This window comes from Astatotilapia calliptera, chromosome 6 (genome assembly GCF_964374335.1).
Source record: "Astatotilapia calliptera chromosome 6, fAstCal68.1, whole genome shotgun sequence".
NCBI classification, from domain to species: Eukaryota; Metazoa; Chordata; class Actinopteri; order Cichliformes; family Cichlidae; genus Astatotilapia; species Astatotilapia calliptera.
This window is the reverse complement of record NC_137427.1, coordinates 16,044,080-16,058,042: the sequence shown is the minus strand read 5'-3', so window position 1 is coordinate 16,058,042 and position 13,963 is coordinate 16,044,080. Positions and strand designations below refer to the sequence as shown.

The 13,963-nt window shown below is 41.0% G+C and overlaps 1 protein-coding gene across 1 annotated transcript in view; it reads right to left on the bottom strand.

The window, feature by feature from the left end:
• Nucleotides 1-13,963, bottom strand: part of usp43a (ubiquitin specific peptidase 43a) — a 127,254-nt gene that overhangs the window by 82,917 nt on the left and 30,374 nt on the right. Inside the window, exon 3 of the mRNA XM_026170554.2 lies at nucleotides 5,863-5,966. Within this exon, the coding sequence (XP_026026339.1) occupies nucleotides 5,863-5,966 (104 nt within the window). The remainder of the gene's footprint in view (nucleotides 1-5,862; nucleotides 5,967-13,963) is intronic.

Here is a 13,963-nt window from a genome sequence, read left to right as displayed (position 1 = left end):
CAGGTGTGTGTTGATGTTTTAGTGTGAGAGAGAAAGAGTGAATGGAAAAGACAAAGAAGAAGAGGTCTAAGTAGAGCGATCTTCATCTCTACAGCTGACTCAATGAGTAGATACAGTGCCAAGTTATTTTAATTAGTCGCTCTGAGAGTACTGCGGGAGACGATGGTCTTCAGGGATAGTCTTCAACAGTAAGCATTCAATCCATCATCTGCCAGTGAAGGAAATGGATAATCCCATGAATGAATGACTGCTTAACTTAACAGCATAATGGTCAGAGCCTAACCTTTGTGTTGACCAGCACCAATATGCTCCAGGTCAACTGTGCGTGTTAGACCAAACATGACACGACAGCACTATTCTCCAGAGTGTGATCAGCTGTGAGTCAGAGAAGATTTAACTCAATCCATGTCCCGTTTCCAGAGTACCGACAAATGGGTGCTAGTAAATTATTTGGAATTTCACATTGGGGACAGGTTTTTTTAAAATGTCCCTCTTCAACCCAACCCAAAGTTTAGGGTGAAATCTGACAATCTTCTGCAGCTCATGCCCAACGTAAAATCCTAGCTCTGATCATCACATAAGCAGAAAGTAAAGTTTTAAGTTTTTGTGTTTTGAATAAGCAATTTTGATGATCTAAATACAGTGGGGCAAAAAAGTATTTAGTCAGCCACCGATTGTGCAAGTTCCCCCACTTAAAATGATGACAGAGGTCAGTAATTTGCACCAGAGGTACACTTCAACTGTGAGAGACAGAATGTGAAAAAAAAATCCATGAATCCACATGGTAGGATTTGTAAAGAATTTATTCGTAAATCAGGGTGGAAAATAAGTATTTGGTCAATAACAAAAATACAACTCAATACTTTGTAACATAACCTTTGTTGGCAATAACAGAGGTCAAACGTTTACTATAGGTCTTTACCAGGTTTGCACACACAGTAGCTGGTATTTTGGCCCATTCCTCCATGCAGATCTTCTCGAGAGCAGTGATGTTTTGGGGCTGTCGCCGAGCAACACGGACTTTCAACTCCCGCCACAGATTTTCTATGGGGTTGAGGTCTGGAGACTGGCTAGGCCACTCCAGGACTTTCAAATGCTTCTTACGGAGCCACTCCTTTGTTGCCCGGGCGGTGTGTTTTGGATCATTGTCATGTTGGAAGACCCAGCCTCGTTTCATCTTCAAAGTTCTCACTGATGGAAGGAGGTTTTGGCTCAAAATCTCACGATACATGGCCCCATTCATTCTGTCCTTAACACGGATCAGTCGTCCTGTCCCCTTGGCAGAAAAACAGCCCCATAGCATGATGTTTCCACCCCCATGCTTCACAGTAGGTATGGTGTTCTTGGGATGCAACTCAGTATTCTTCTTCCTCCAAACACGACGAGTTGAGTTTATACCAAAAAGTTCTACTTTGGTTTCATCTGACCACATGACATTCTCCCAATCCTCTGCTGTATCATCCATGTGCTCTCTGGCAAACTTCAGACGGGCCTGGACATGCACTGGCTTCAGCAGCGGAACACGTCTGGCACTGCGGGATTTGATTCCCTGCCGTTGTAGTGTGTTACTGATGGTGACCTTTGTTACTTTGGTCCCAGCTCTCTGCAGGTCATTCACCAGGTCCCCCCGTGTGGTTCTGGGATCTTTGCTCACCGTTCTCATGATCATTTTGACCCCACGGGATGAGATCTTGCGTGGAGCCCCATATCGAGGGAGATTATCAGTGGTCTTGTATGTCTTCCATTTTCTGATGATTGCTCCCACAGTTGATTTTTTCACACCAAGCTGCTTGCCTATTGTAGATTCACTCTTCCCAGTCTGGTGCAGGTCTACAATACTTTTCCTGGTGTCCTTCGAAAGCTCTTTGGTCTTGGCCATGGCGGAGTTTGGAGTCTGACTGTTTGAGGCTGTGGACAGGTGTCTTTTATACAGATGATGAGTTCAAACAGGTGCCATTCATACAGGTAACGAGTGGGGGTCAGAAAAGCTTCTTACAGAAGACGTTACAGGTCTGTGAGAGCCAGAGATTTTCCTTGTTTGAGGTGACCAAATACTTATTTTCCACCCTAATTTACGAATAAATTCTTTACAAATCCTACCATGTGGATTCATGGATTTTTTTTTCACATTCTGTCTCTCACAGTTGAAGTGTACCTCTGGTGCAAATTACTGACCTCTGTCATCATTTTAAGTGGGGGAACTTGCACAATCGGTGGCTGACTAAATACTTTTTTGCCCCACTGTATGTACTAGTTTAGGCTGATTCTCAATCAACAGCTTTAAGTCTGTCACCGTCTTCCTACTAATGCTTCTTCTAATCTTTTTTTTTTTTTTTTTTTAATTTGGATAGAGACAGTATAGACACACGGGGAAGTGGAGAGAGAGGAAGACATGCAGTAAAGGGCCGCAGGTTGGAAACTATTCCTAGTGGGAATCAGGACTTATGATACATGTAAAAAATTATAATAACTTTAATTTAAATTGTTCATTTTTTAACAGGTTACAGAAGTTTTCTTTTCTTTTTTTTAAAAAAATCTTTAGTTTTAGCCCTTATTCATCTAGTTTCTTATCAAAGCCTTACATAAAGTAGCCTCTGGATGTGACTTCAGAGCTGCAGATTTGTGACCCCTGAACTAAGCTAGACTTCCCAGTGTCAACAAACACATCATAAGAATCCATCATATCATTTGTGACAATACTGGTATCATTTTTGCGTGATAAAGTGCAATATCATGATATTATTGGTCTAATGTTCTCTAATGTGCACAACAACGAGAAAAGCACAGCCAAAGTCACATGTCCACCTTTGATGAAGATTTAGTAACAAGAGACTTCAACATCTTCCAATGAAGCACAATGCTATGCAAAATATGCAAAAAAACAAAACAAAAACTTGTTTCACCACTTGAGGCAAAAATACACCATGGAATGAATATAAGCAGGCTGGGAAGTCATGAAAAGAGCAGATATGAGCAGCTGGTGATGTACATCCCAAAACTAAACAAACTGAGCCTAACTGGGGCACTTGCTAGTTAGACTCTGTATGACAGGAGGCGTAAACACGAATGGAAATAATTCAAACAGTGGAAAAAGAGGATTTTAAGCAACTTTTTAAGCAACTGAAAAGAAGGATGGAAAATGTCCTCCACTTTGTTTCCACTTAGAAATGCTCTGCTATGCACTTCTAAATGGTAAATGGACTGGTTCATGCAGTATATAGTGCCTCATTCATCCATTAATACAAACACTTTCTTCTATGGTTAGGTGCTTTCTATCGAAATTTTGCACGACAATGCATACAATCACATTTAAAACATATTTCAATTTTTTTTTCTGTATCATCATTATCATAAATTTCTTGTAATACTGTGATACATTTTTGCGACTTTATTGCCCACCTTTGGACTGCAAATGTTTGTCCACTTGAGCTTAAATGTAATGGGCAAACATTAACAACTTAAATACTTAAAATACTTAATACATAAAATTTTGCTCATGTGCTCAGACACATGTCCCTATTGCCAGTCTTGGCAGCCGGGGGTCAGTCCGCCAGGGCCTCCGCTCCTGGCCGCCACCCGGCACACAATGCACCCGACCCCTATGGCGCCTCCTGCGGGTGGTGGGCCTGCGGGAGGATGGGCCCATGTCTCCTCTTCGGGCTGTGCCCGGCCGGGCCCCATGGACTAAGGCCCGGCCACCAGACGCTCGCCCTTGGGCACCCTCCCCGGGCCTGGCTCCAGGGCGGGGCCCCGGTAACCCTATCCCGGGCAGGGTAAACTGTTCCCTCGGTGTCCTTTTCATAAGGGTCTTATGAATCGCTCTTGTCATCGGGTGAGGGCCTCCAGCTCGCACTGGAACGGTTCGCAGCCGAGTGTGAAGCAGCGGGAATGAGGATCAGCACCTCCAAATCTGAGGCCATGGTTCTCAGCCAGAAAAGGGTGGAGTGCCCACTCCGGGTCGGGGATGAGTTCCTGCCCCAAGTGGAGGAGTTCAAGTATCTCGGGGTCTTGTTCTCGAGTGATGGGAGAAGGGAGCCGGAGATCGACAGACGGATTGGGGCTTCAGCTGCAGTAATGCGGACGCTGCACCGGTCCGTCGTGGTGAAGAGGGAGCTGAGTGTAAAAGCGAAGCTCTCAATTTACCGGTCGATCTACGTCCCTACCCTCACCTATGGCCACGAGCTGTGGGTAGTGACCGAAAGAACGAGATCGCGGATACAAGCGGCAGAAATGAGCTTCCTCCGAAGGGTGGCTGGCCTCTCCCTTAGAGATAGGGTGAGAAGTTCGGCCATCCGGGAGGGGCTCAGAGTAGAGCAGCTGCTGCTCCACATCGAAAGGAGCCAGCTGAGGTGGTTCGGGCATCTGACAAGGATGCCTCCTGTGTGAGGTGTTCCAGGCATGTCCCACCGGGAGGAGGCCCCGGGGCAGACCCAGGACACGCTGGAGAGATTATATCTCTCGGCTGGCCTGGGAACGCCTTGGTATTCCCCCGGATAAGTGGAGGAGGTGGCTGGGGAGAGGGAGGTCTGGACCTCTTTGCTTAGGCTGCTGCCCCCGCGACCCGGCCCCGGATAAAGCGGATGAAGATGGATGGATGGATGGATGGATGGTGCTCAGACACAGTATGGGCCTAATTCACTAGCACTCTCTCTGGAAGCCCAGTCATACATATCATGCATTAGTGACCTATGTTGCAGAGCAGCTATTATAGTGATGTTGAATCCACTGGGAAAAAATGACCAAGTGTGAGGTATCAGAAAGCAAGCACTCTGCCAGAGTTAATCACAAAAAAATTGGGATTGATGAATTTATATATATTACTCGCTTATTTCTCTAATAGAAAAGGAAACATATCACTGTCTGTGAAGGTTCTCAGTCATCTCGTAGTCTAAGGAGCTTGGAAAGAAAAGCGCCTGGACTTCTTCTTTAAGCTCAACTTAAAGAAGTCCAGATGCTTTTCTTTCCAAGCTCCTGAAACATATCTCTGTATATTTTGCTACATGCAGAAACATACTGTACTGGCCTAACTGCTGATGACAGCATGCCTTACAGTCATGCATAAAAGACATTCACAAGTTTCAATCAGGCTTAGTAACAAGGAGCTGAAAAGATTACTATCTTTATGGGCCAAGACTACCTTTCACTAATATGTTTTTTTGTGTGTGTTTCTTTTTTTATTCTAAAAATAATCTCTCCCTTCCAAATACTAAGTTATTTCCCTTTTAGATCATCTGACTATCCAATCGAATATTAACTTAAAATAAAGAATTTTTTTTTAGTACATCCTGATATTCACAAGGGTGCAGCAAGTTTACATTGTTCAGCAATCAAGTGAAAAAATGAATGTTCAAAGTGATGTTATTGTAGTTCACCACATGTGCTGACAAAGTTTCTCAAAGGTCTAGAGGCAGTTCCATTAATGGATCTATTAAACTAGAAAACCTCAGTCACTGACTTTCCGCTGTGAATGAAGGAATAAGAGCCAGAGGCCACTACTAAAGATAAATCCCTTAATCCTTTATAGGTCTGTCCGACCTACTTTTTCCCAAGGTACTGATTTTTATCCAGAGGAGAGAAAATACATTGTCACTTTAGCCAAAGCAATATATGTTTAAAAGTATGCATTTCATTCTGTTTATTCGAACACAACCCCAGGACATTGTGTAACCGAATGTTGCATAATTGGTGAGATACCTGGAAGAGTTTCCAGAAATCGTTGTCAGCGTAAGTCTAAGAGTGCAGTTGAAACTATCTGAAGCTTAAAGGCCAACAAATAAGGAACATTCATCCAGTCACCTGATGCTACAAACATTATTTTAAAAACAAAGTTCTTTAACACATTTTTACATCTGTGCTTCTCACCTGTACTGAGCCTGGAAGTGTTCGTGGACAAAACTGTTTCGCCCTCGAGGTTGCTGTATGCTGGCTACACTGGGACTGGAAGCATGATCCAATGGACTTGCCCCCTGTAAACATGGAGAAGACAAAAAAGAACTGAAAACTGTTCTATAATGTATAATGTTAAATAACCATACATTACTTCCTTATGACATTACTACAAACGACACTGAACACCAGTTTCTGAATGCTGTATCATTCACTTCGATTTTAAGAAGCATCCCATCTACAACACAGTGCATTTACTCTGTTCAAATTGAGAGTAGCTATCACTAGCACAGGAATACATAAATAAGCTTCATACAAAAGGTAAAACTCGATGCCAGGATACAAAGTGTCTCCGGTGTTACTTCATCAACACCGACAGATGCTGATGCAAAGCAGAGGGGAAAAGTAACCAAATTCAATGGCAGCTACGGGTAATACAGAAGATGCATTTTCCCTGCCTTATTATTGTTATGTATCTCTAGGAACGAGTAAAATGAGTCAAGAATCATTCACATGCATTGTAAGTGGCTACATTAAACTACAAGATGATCAAAATGATTAGATGAAGAGAGATGAAGAAAGAGTGAGACAAAAATTAAGAATCAATCCTATAATGGGTGCAGTCATAAAATATTTGAGCAGGAAATATCTATTGAAGAGAATCAAAGTTTAAATGGTTAACCACAAAACAGTCAACACAGACTAGAGTCACAGGAATATTTGAGGATGCCAAACATCCTCAGTGTCACGCTGATGTCTGCTGAATAAACTAAATAGCAGCAATACTCCCACATGCTGTGTCATACACAGCAGGAGGGCAGAAAGACTTCAAAGATAAACAAAAGTATAAAAGAATGATGCCAATGAATAAAAGATCACAGCAACAGATTTCTGCATTTCCATTGTGTGTAACTATTCTTAAAAACGTAGCTAACATTGGGTGGTAATGGTGGACTTAACACACAAAAGAAATCCCAGGTCTGCAAGTACATTTACTTCTATTCAGGAGTTATGCACGCTGGTGTCAGTTTGCTTTGAACGAGCAAGGAGAGAAATGCTGAGGTGTTTTTATTGTTGCTGTGCTAACCACTGAGGAGGACCCTACAGATCCCTCCGACAGTACATCAGTAGCATTCTAAAAAGTTTGCATGACAAGGCTAATTTTCAGAAACCAAACTTTACTTGCAAAAGTACATTGTCCTTTAATTCTTAAAGAAGTTACATTCTTTCTTTACACTGTATTTCACTATAAGAACACTTACACAGATATTTTCATTCATTTCATCTAGTCTGTTTACCACTTTGTGATGTAAATGATAGTAATTGTTTTGTTTATTCAGGATCATGTTTCAAATCTTTCCTTTTGAGAAATCATTAAGTGCTACACACATGCTAATTAGACAACACAGTGCCGTAGTTTAAACCCTCAAGCGAATCAAACATTAAGCAGCAAACAAAGTCAGAGTCCACTGAGAAATGAGACTTTCTGCACCCGGTCTTGGGCCATGTGAAATAATGACAATCCAACTTTGATGAAGCTTTTCTTTTGTTCAAACAAAATCCAATCATCGCTGCTCTCACTCTGAACAATGGGCAGCTTTTGGCATCTTTGAAAACTTTTTTCAAGGATGGCTCTTTTCCTGAATATTTAATGAGGCACAAGCACAAAGCCCAGGAAGCATGTGTGGCAGTTTGTGTTTTTAAAATCCATCTCAGCCCTATTTTTAGACGTGGCCTTGTCTCTACTTTCATGTTTGTCTATTAAGTGGATAAAAACTTCATCCTTTGACTTACTGCAATATGTAATTGCAATATCTCAGTATTTTTGAAAGGTGTCTCGCTATAAAGGAAAACCACCAAGTAACCTTTTCAATTCAAGTAAGCAGTAACAGAAAGTGATGTGTACACAGTAGACAAATGTGCCTTTACTTCTGAGTCAAGCTTTAAAACATATCAGTTCTAACGGACAGCTTAGAAGGGGAGTTGTAGAGATAGGAAAGGTGACTCAACAGAACCTGGATACCACATTTTTTCCAGGTTTGCACCTTAAACCTTACGTAATATTTAACAGCACAAAATTGAAAGTCAACTTAGATATCTTTGGGACTCTAAGTTCCACAAACAACATAGGTTTATTTCAGTTTTTCCTGAACATAAAATACTGTTAAAGAAATAATTTTTAAAAAAATATTAATACTCTATAATTCACATATGAATCATCTCTCTTGGCATATCCCAAGCTAGGCTGTGACTGACTCCCCTTTTCAGAATTTTGTCCTCTCTTTTTTTCCCCTTGCATCTCTTTTCTTGAGGACAATGGAGAACAATCCTCACACCCTTAGAGACAGACTAGATTACAAATATCGCCATGGAAACAGTGGCCTCATTCCCCTCAATGAACATGATGGAATGGGGAACTTTTTTATTAGCCACAGCGTCCCCTAAAAATAGAGAAAAAAATGCAGTGATTGTGAAAGTTTAGACTGATACCAATGGTTAAAATAGCAATTTGGCTTATAGTGTCTTACTGATATTTTGTTTTCTGTTTGTTTGCTTGGTTTGTTTAGTTAGAGCAGTTTTTCTACCTTATATGTGAAAGAAATTAATATGTGTTCATTGTGGAAAAAATAATAGCATTGACAGTATTATGATACTGCCTTTTAATGATCACAAATTAAAAATTAAAAGTTTATCAGACTTAATCCCAGATATAAGAAACACTGGAGATAATAGAAAACTTAACTAGTGTAAGAATATTTTTCACCAACACAGTGATTCCCATGGAGCTATTAGCTGAAAACACTGTATCTCAGCACGGTGTGCAGCATGTCCTCAACAAAATTTGAGGAAAGTTATGTCCTTGAGGAATTGGAAAAACATCTATCAAAGACTGGATTCATCTGACGCTTTAACTGATCATCATTCATCCATCAGAAATGGCCTCAGTTGAAGGCTAGCTATCAAGATGTCATTCTTAAGGAAGGGAAATAGGTAGAATACCAAATTACAAAAGAACTGGACTGAAAATCAGTGGCAACAGACCTTTTGGAGTGATTAATCCAAATTTGAATTTTTCTTTCAGATTATTGTCAATATATACAGAGGAGGTCAGGAGTGAGGTACAACTGTAAGGGTCTACAGCAGGGTGTCTGTCACAGAACCCACACAGAGACAGACAACAATTCAAACTCGTTCACAGCTAATTCAGACTTAGAGATGAACTTAACATGCATATAATACATGATTTACTTCTAACAGTCAACGAAACGCAAAATCAAAACTTTTGCAGTTCACCCATAGTGCAGGAACCATTCTGGATTCTTCATTATTCAATTTAACTAAGAATACAGAGCACACCAAGAATATAAACAGTTCATTATAAAGTTAACTTAAGTGTGCCAAACAAACATAACAGGAAAAAAATATGATCAAAACTGACTTTGATACTTAATTCTCTATGCATTACTAAATCAAACCACCGCATTTCAAAAGGCATCTCTCACCAGAATCAGGTCAACAACCTCTTAGCCAGACCCAAGATCGGTAAACAGATGCCGAGAATGAGACAAAACTGCTCATATGCACACTTAACACCTTTAAGACACATATGCACATGCATACAGAATATTCCGCAGATGCAAACAATAGGATAGACAAAGAAAAAGAACACTGAGACTCCACCGCTTCTTTATTTAGCACCAAGGGAATAATGAATACCACCACAATGTTGTTCCAGCTCTGCTATGGTCTGCCAAAAATAGATGCGGGGGCCGGCCGCAGCAATAACAAGTGAATACTAATATTCAGAGGCAGTAAGCTGTTCAATTGTCACACTGGGTATAATCCAAAAAACCCTCCTAATGCTAACAGATCTAGGCCATATTCAGCTGCCTCCTGTTGCTTGAGGGCGAAATTACCAGCGGCATCATGCTCCTGGCAATATAATTGATTTCTAAGATTTACATATCAGCCGGGTTTCAGAACTCAGCATGCTCGGGCTTATATAGCTGTACTTATTTTGTTCTCTAAATGACTATAGCGTCGAACTGTACACAAGCTACTTAAAGAAGAAAAAAAAGCAAGCAGAGCAATGAGCAGGTAGAAATAAGTTTAAAATATGTCAACCAGAGCAAGTAACTTAGCAAAAGTTGGAAGGTGGTATTAAATGGCTCTGCTGCTTCTCTTAGAGTTGGGAATAGGCATATTTTGGCCATGCCAATGAGTTTAGTCAGTTTCATTTTTACTTTTTTTCTGCACAAGCAGCCAGGTGTTATAGCCAGTCGATTAAAGCACGAAGAACTGATGTAAAGTGTACGTGCAAAAGCCTGGTGGACTCGTAGCAATGGGCTGAGAGATTAGGACACAAATAACTTTGACAATAAAAACTTTAGTTATTAGCAATGAGTGATGAAATTGAGTTTGGTGTTTCCATTAGACCAGTCCTCTAAAATGAAGAGCTTTTTTAGCTTTGGCAGCAAAAGCTATTCCCAGCATACTGAGGAAATGTTTCTGAGGTGCAAAAAGAGCCACGGTCACTTTGAAAAGAACACTGTGTCCTTCATCTCTTTTGTTCTCCCTTTTTTCTTTTTGTTTACTCCTGCTCTGAGCAAGGAGAGGTCAAAGAGGTACGCATCACAATCATCAGCAGAGCTAAGCACTATCGCATCACAGGAGCAGCAAACCCAACAGGACTCAGGGGTATTGTGTGCTCACATGAAGGCTCACCAGGAGCTGTGCACACAAACCCCCACCTATAAAAAAAAAATCACGGGTAGAAGAGCACGCAGATAAACTTCAAGCCAACCATTGTATTGTCTAATTAGATAAGTCATGCTTGAGCTTTGTCACCTTTAAACTGATTATACTGTTGATAACACAGGACACAACTACATTACTGCATGTCACCGAATCTTCTACGCGGTTCCTCTGAGGTATAAAACAATGTAGTGCTAAAGTAAACATTTGCACAAGTCTTCATCTGTTTGATATTGGTAGTCATTCAACTTCACTCACACCTAGAGAAACCACCTGGTGGTGAGTGGGTGCTTGTGAGCATAGCCAGCGTGATATACTTACAGCTAAGTAAAAACAAGAGCAGACTGTTGCTTTGACTGTCGTGGGATTCTGCATGGCTGCATCGTAACTATATTCCCACCTACAGCTTTCATGTGCTGCTCTCTTCCCATCCCGCCTGCCTTCACCTACTGCATCACTGCAGGGCATCACAACATGCACAATTTGGCACAGATACTGAAACACTCCAGTGTTATATCAACTGTCAAAAAAAAAGCCATCTGAAATTCTTCAGAAGATCTAAGCAAGTAAAAGGTTTTTGAAGGAAAAGGAACAAAATCTGTGGCATATACACAAGTGTGCTATCTTTATCCCATCAGGACTCTCCTACTGCACAGTTTGAAACAAGATTAAAATGCCTTTGCAAAGACATGCTCTCAATTGTGAAAGCACAGAGGCCACGGAGAATGAAAATAAGAATGACGAAATATGAGCAATGAAGTATAACCCTCTTCTGACAGTGCACACTGGAGTATGAAATATTCCTCAGGAGTAAAAATTCTCACTGATGTGGGCAAATCTTAACAAGGTAGCAAGTCACAGTGATGCGTACGACCATCCCGCAACTCATACACATCATGACAACCATGACAATCAGAGAGGAACAACACGGATACTTGATTGCTGTCTTTCCTGTGACCCAAGATGTCCTGGTCTTCCCCCAAACTTTGCTCCGTTGAATCTCACCTCTGTTGGCACTCAGCTCTGTATGATCACTGAAGCATTTCTGCAGTGTAGCCACTCTAAATCTCTTTGGCCCTGTGCCCCCTTTGTCTGCTGGCAGAAGCACAGCTTCCCTTCAGAGATCTTCACACTCCAATCCCTACATGAAAACATATGCTGTTATCAAAGCCATGCTGATTCCCCGTGGCATGCATTCATGCGTGATGTTTGAGGGAGTCTGAAGCAGAGGGGAGTGAGTAGAAGTTTGACTTAATGTGTGTGGCTGTATATTTGAAGGTGTGTGTGTGTGTGTGTGTGTGTGTGTGTGTGTGTGTGTGTGTTTGCAGTTGTACGTACAGTACGTGCAGGCTTAGAGATCTGAAATCACTGTGATAATGGGAAATAGGAGGTCCGATCCTATCCAAGAATCAAACAGGTGGTGTTTAGTGCGCGGTTAGGCTGTTGGTATAGCGACAAAACAAGACAAGAACAAACCAGCAGAGACGTTTTAGCCATGAGGTAGAGAGATTAAATAATAACCCAAAAGACTTCAGATTTCAGCCTTGACACTGACAGGTGGTGTGTTTCTGCTCCCGGCTTAAAATTATGACTGTGATAAGAAACTCCTGAACAGGCAGCTTAGGTAACCCAGCCACTGGCCAAAATCTTCAAGGGGCCACAAGATAAATACTTTGGCAATGAGCCTTACAAAGCAATTTAAGTATGTTTTTAAATATGTAAAATATGCTGGCAGTAGTTTAACATAATCATTACTGAGGAAAAGGTGAAGCAAGGTCAATGTGCAAACAATATTTTACAGTTTTCATGTACTTTCATTAGGTACACCTGTTCAACCGCCCTATAATGCAAATCTATAATCAGTCAATCACATGGTATTCATTTAGGGCTGAAGGCATGGTCTAGACGACCTGATGATGTTCAAACTGAGCATCCGAATGTGGAAGAAAGCTGACTGAAGTGACTTTGAACATGGCATGTTTGCTGATGTGAGTGTTTCAGAAACTGCTTATCAGCTGGAATTTACAGAGAACAGTACGAGAAAGAGCAAATATCCAATGAGCATCAGTTTTCTGGGTGAAAATACCTTGTTGATGGCAGAGGTCAGAGAAAAATGGCCAGTTGTTTGAGAGGCAACAGTGACCACTCGATACAACTAAGATAGACAAAAAAGCATCTCTGAGTGGAAAATGGGCTACAGCAGCAGAAGACCACACCAGTGTCGCTCCTGTCAGCTGAGAATAGAATATTGAATAACAATAATAATAATAGAAGATTGGAAATCATTGCATGGCCTGATGAGTATTGATATTTGCTGCATCATTCCAGATTTGATGGAAACAACAAGAAAGCCTAGATCTATGCTTTCTGCTGGAGTTTGTTGCTGACCATGCCCTTTATAACCAGCGAACGCCCTTCTTCTGATGGCAGCTTCCAGTACGATGATGCAACACCTCAAATCATCTCAAACAGGTTTCTTGAATATGACAATAAGTTCACTGTACTCTGTACACTGTATTCAGAGTCAGTGGCCAACAAATCTCACGCAAGTGTGCAACGCTATCATGTCAATATGGACCAAAATCTGTGAGGAATGTTTCCAGCACCTTGTTGACCAGTGTACATCAACGCAGCTCAAATGTAGAGCCCACTCAAAGGCCATGTGCCGCAGTCAGTTTTGATGAAGAAATGCAGTAGAGAACCGGGAACTGTAGAGTTACACGACGCAGACTGCAGAATGTAATTCAACATAGACGACATCAGGTGCATATAATAAACACCAACATGTCATTATTACATGACTACTAAGATTTAAATGTGTTTCTTCAAGCTACATGTACTGCTGTAAAAAAAATATCTGTTGCTTTATAGAAAAATACTGATTTACCGTCAGAATTTCACTTAAATACTGAAACTGCATCAAACATTACAGTATATTTTCATACATCCAGACTATATCAAGTTGTTTTTTCCTAATCATTTAACATATCCTACTCTTTTCACTTTATTTTTTCAATCCTCTGAGACTAACAATTTCAGAGAGAGAGAGAAAGAGAGGGGTATAATCACTATGTTCTTTTATTGAATCCTTTCACAGCAGCTGAGGAGAGAAACATGTTTTATTTTGTTTTGTTTTGTTCTTATTTATTACGACCAAAAATAAACAGTATCCAACCAAAGACGCTGACTCAGTTATCATCTGAAACCACATTTCTAATCAACCGGCGGGCTCAAGGGGCTTAACACAGTCACCTTGACTGCCAGTAACAGCTCTGATTCATCTCCTACATACCCGACGAATGCTTACTCACACATACACAAA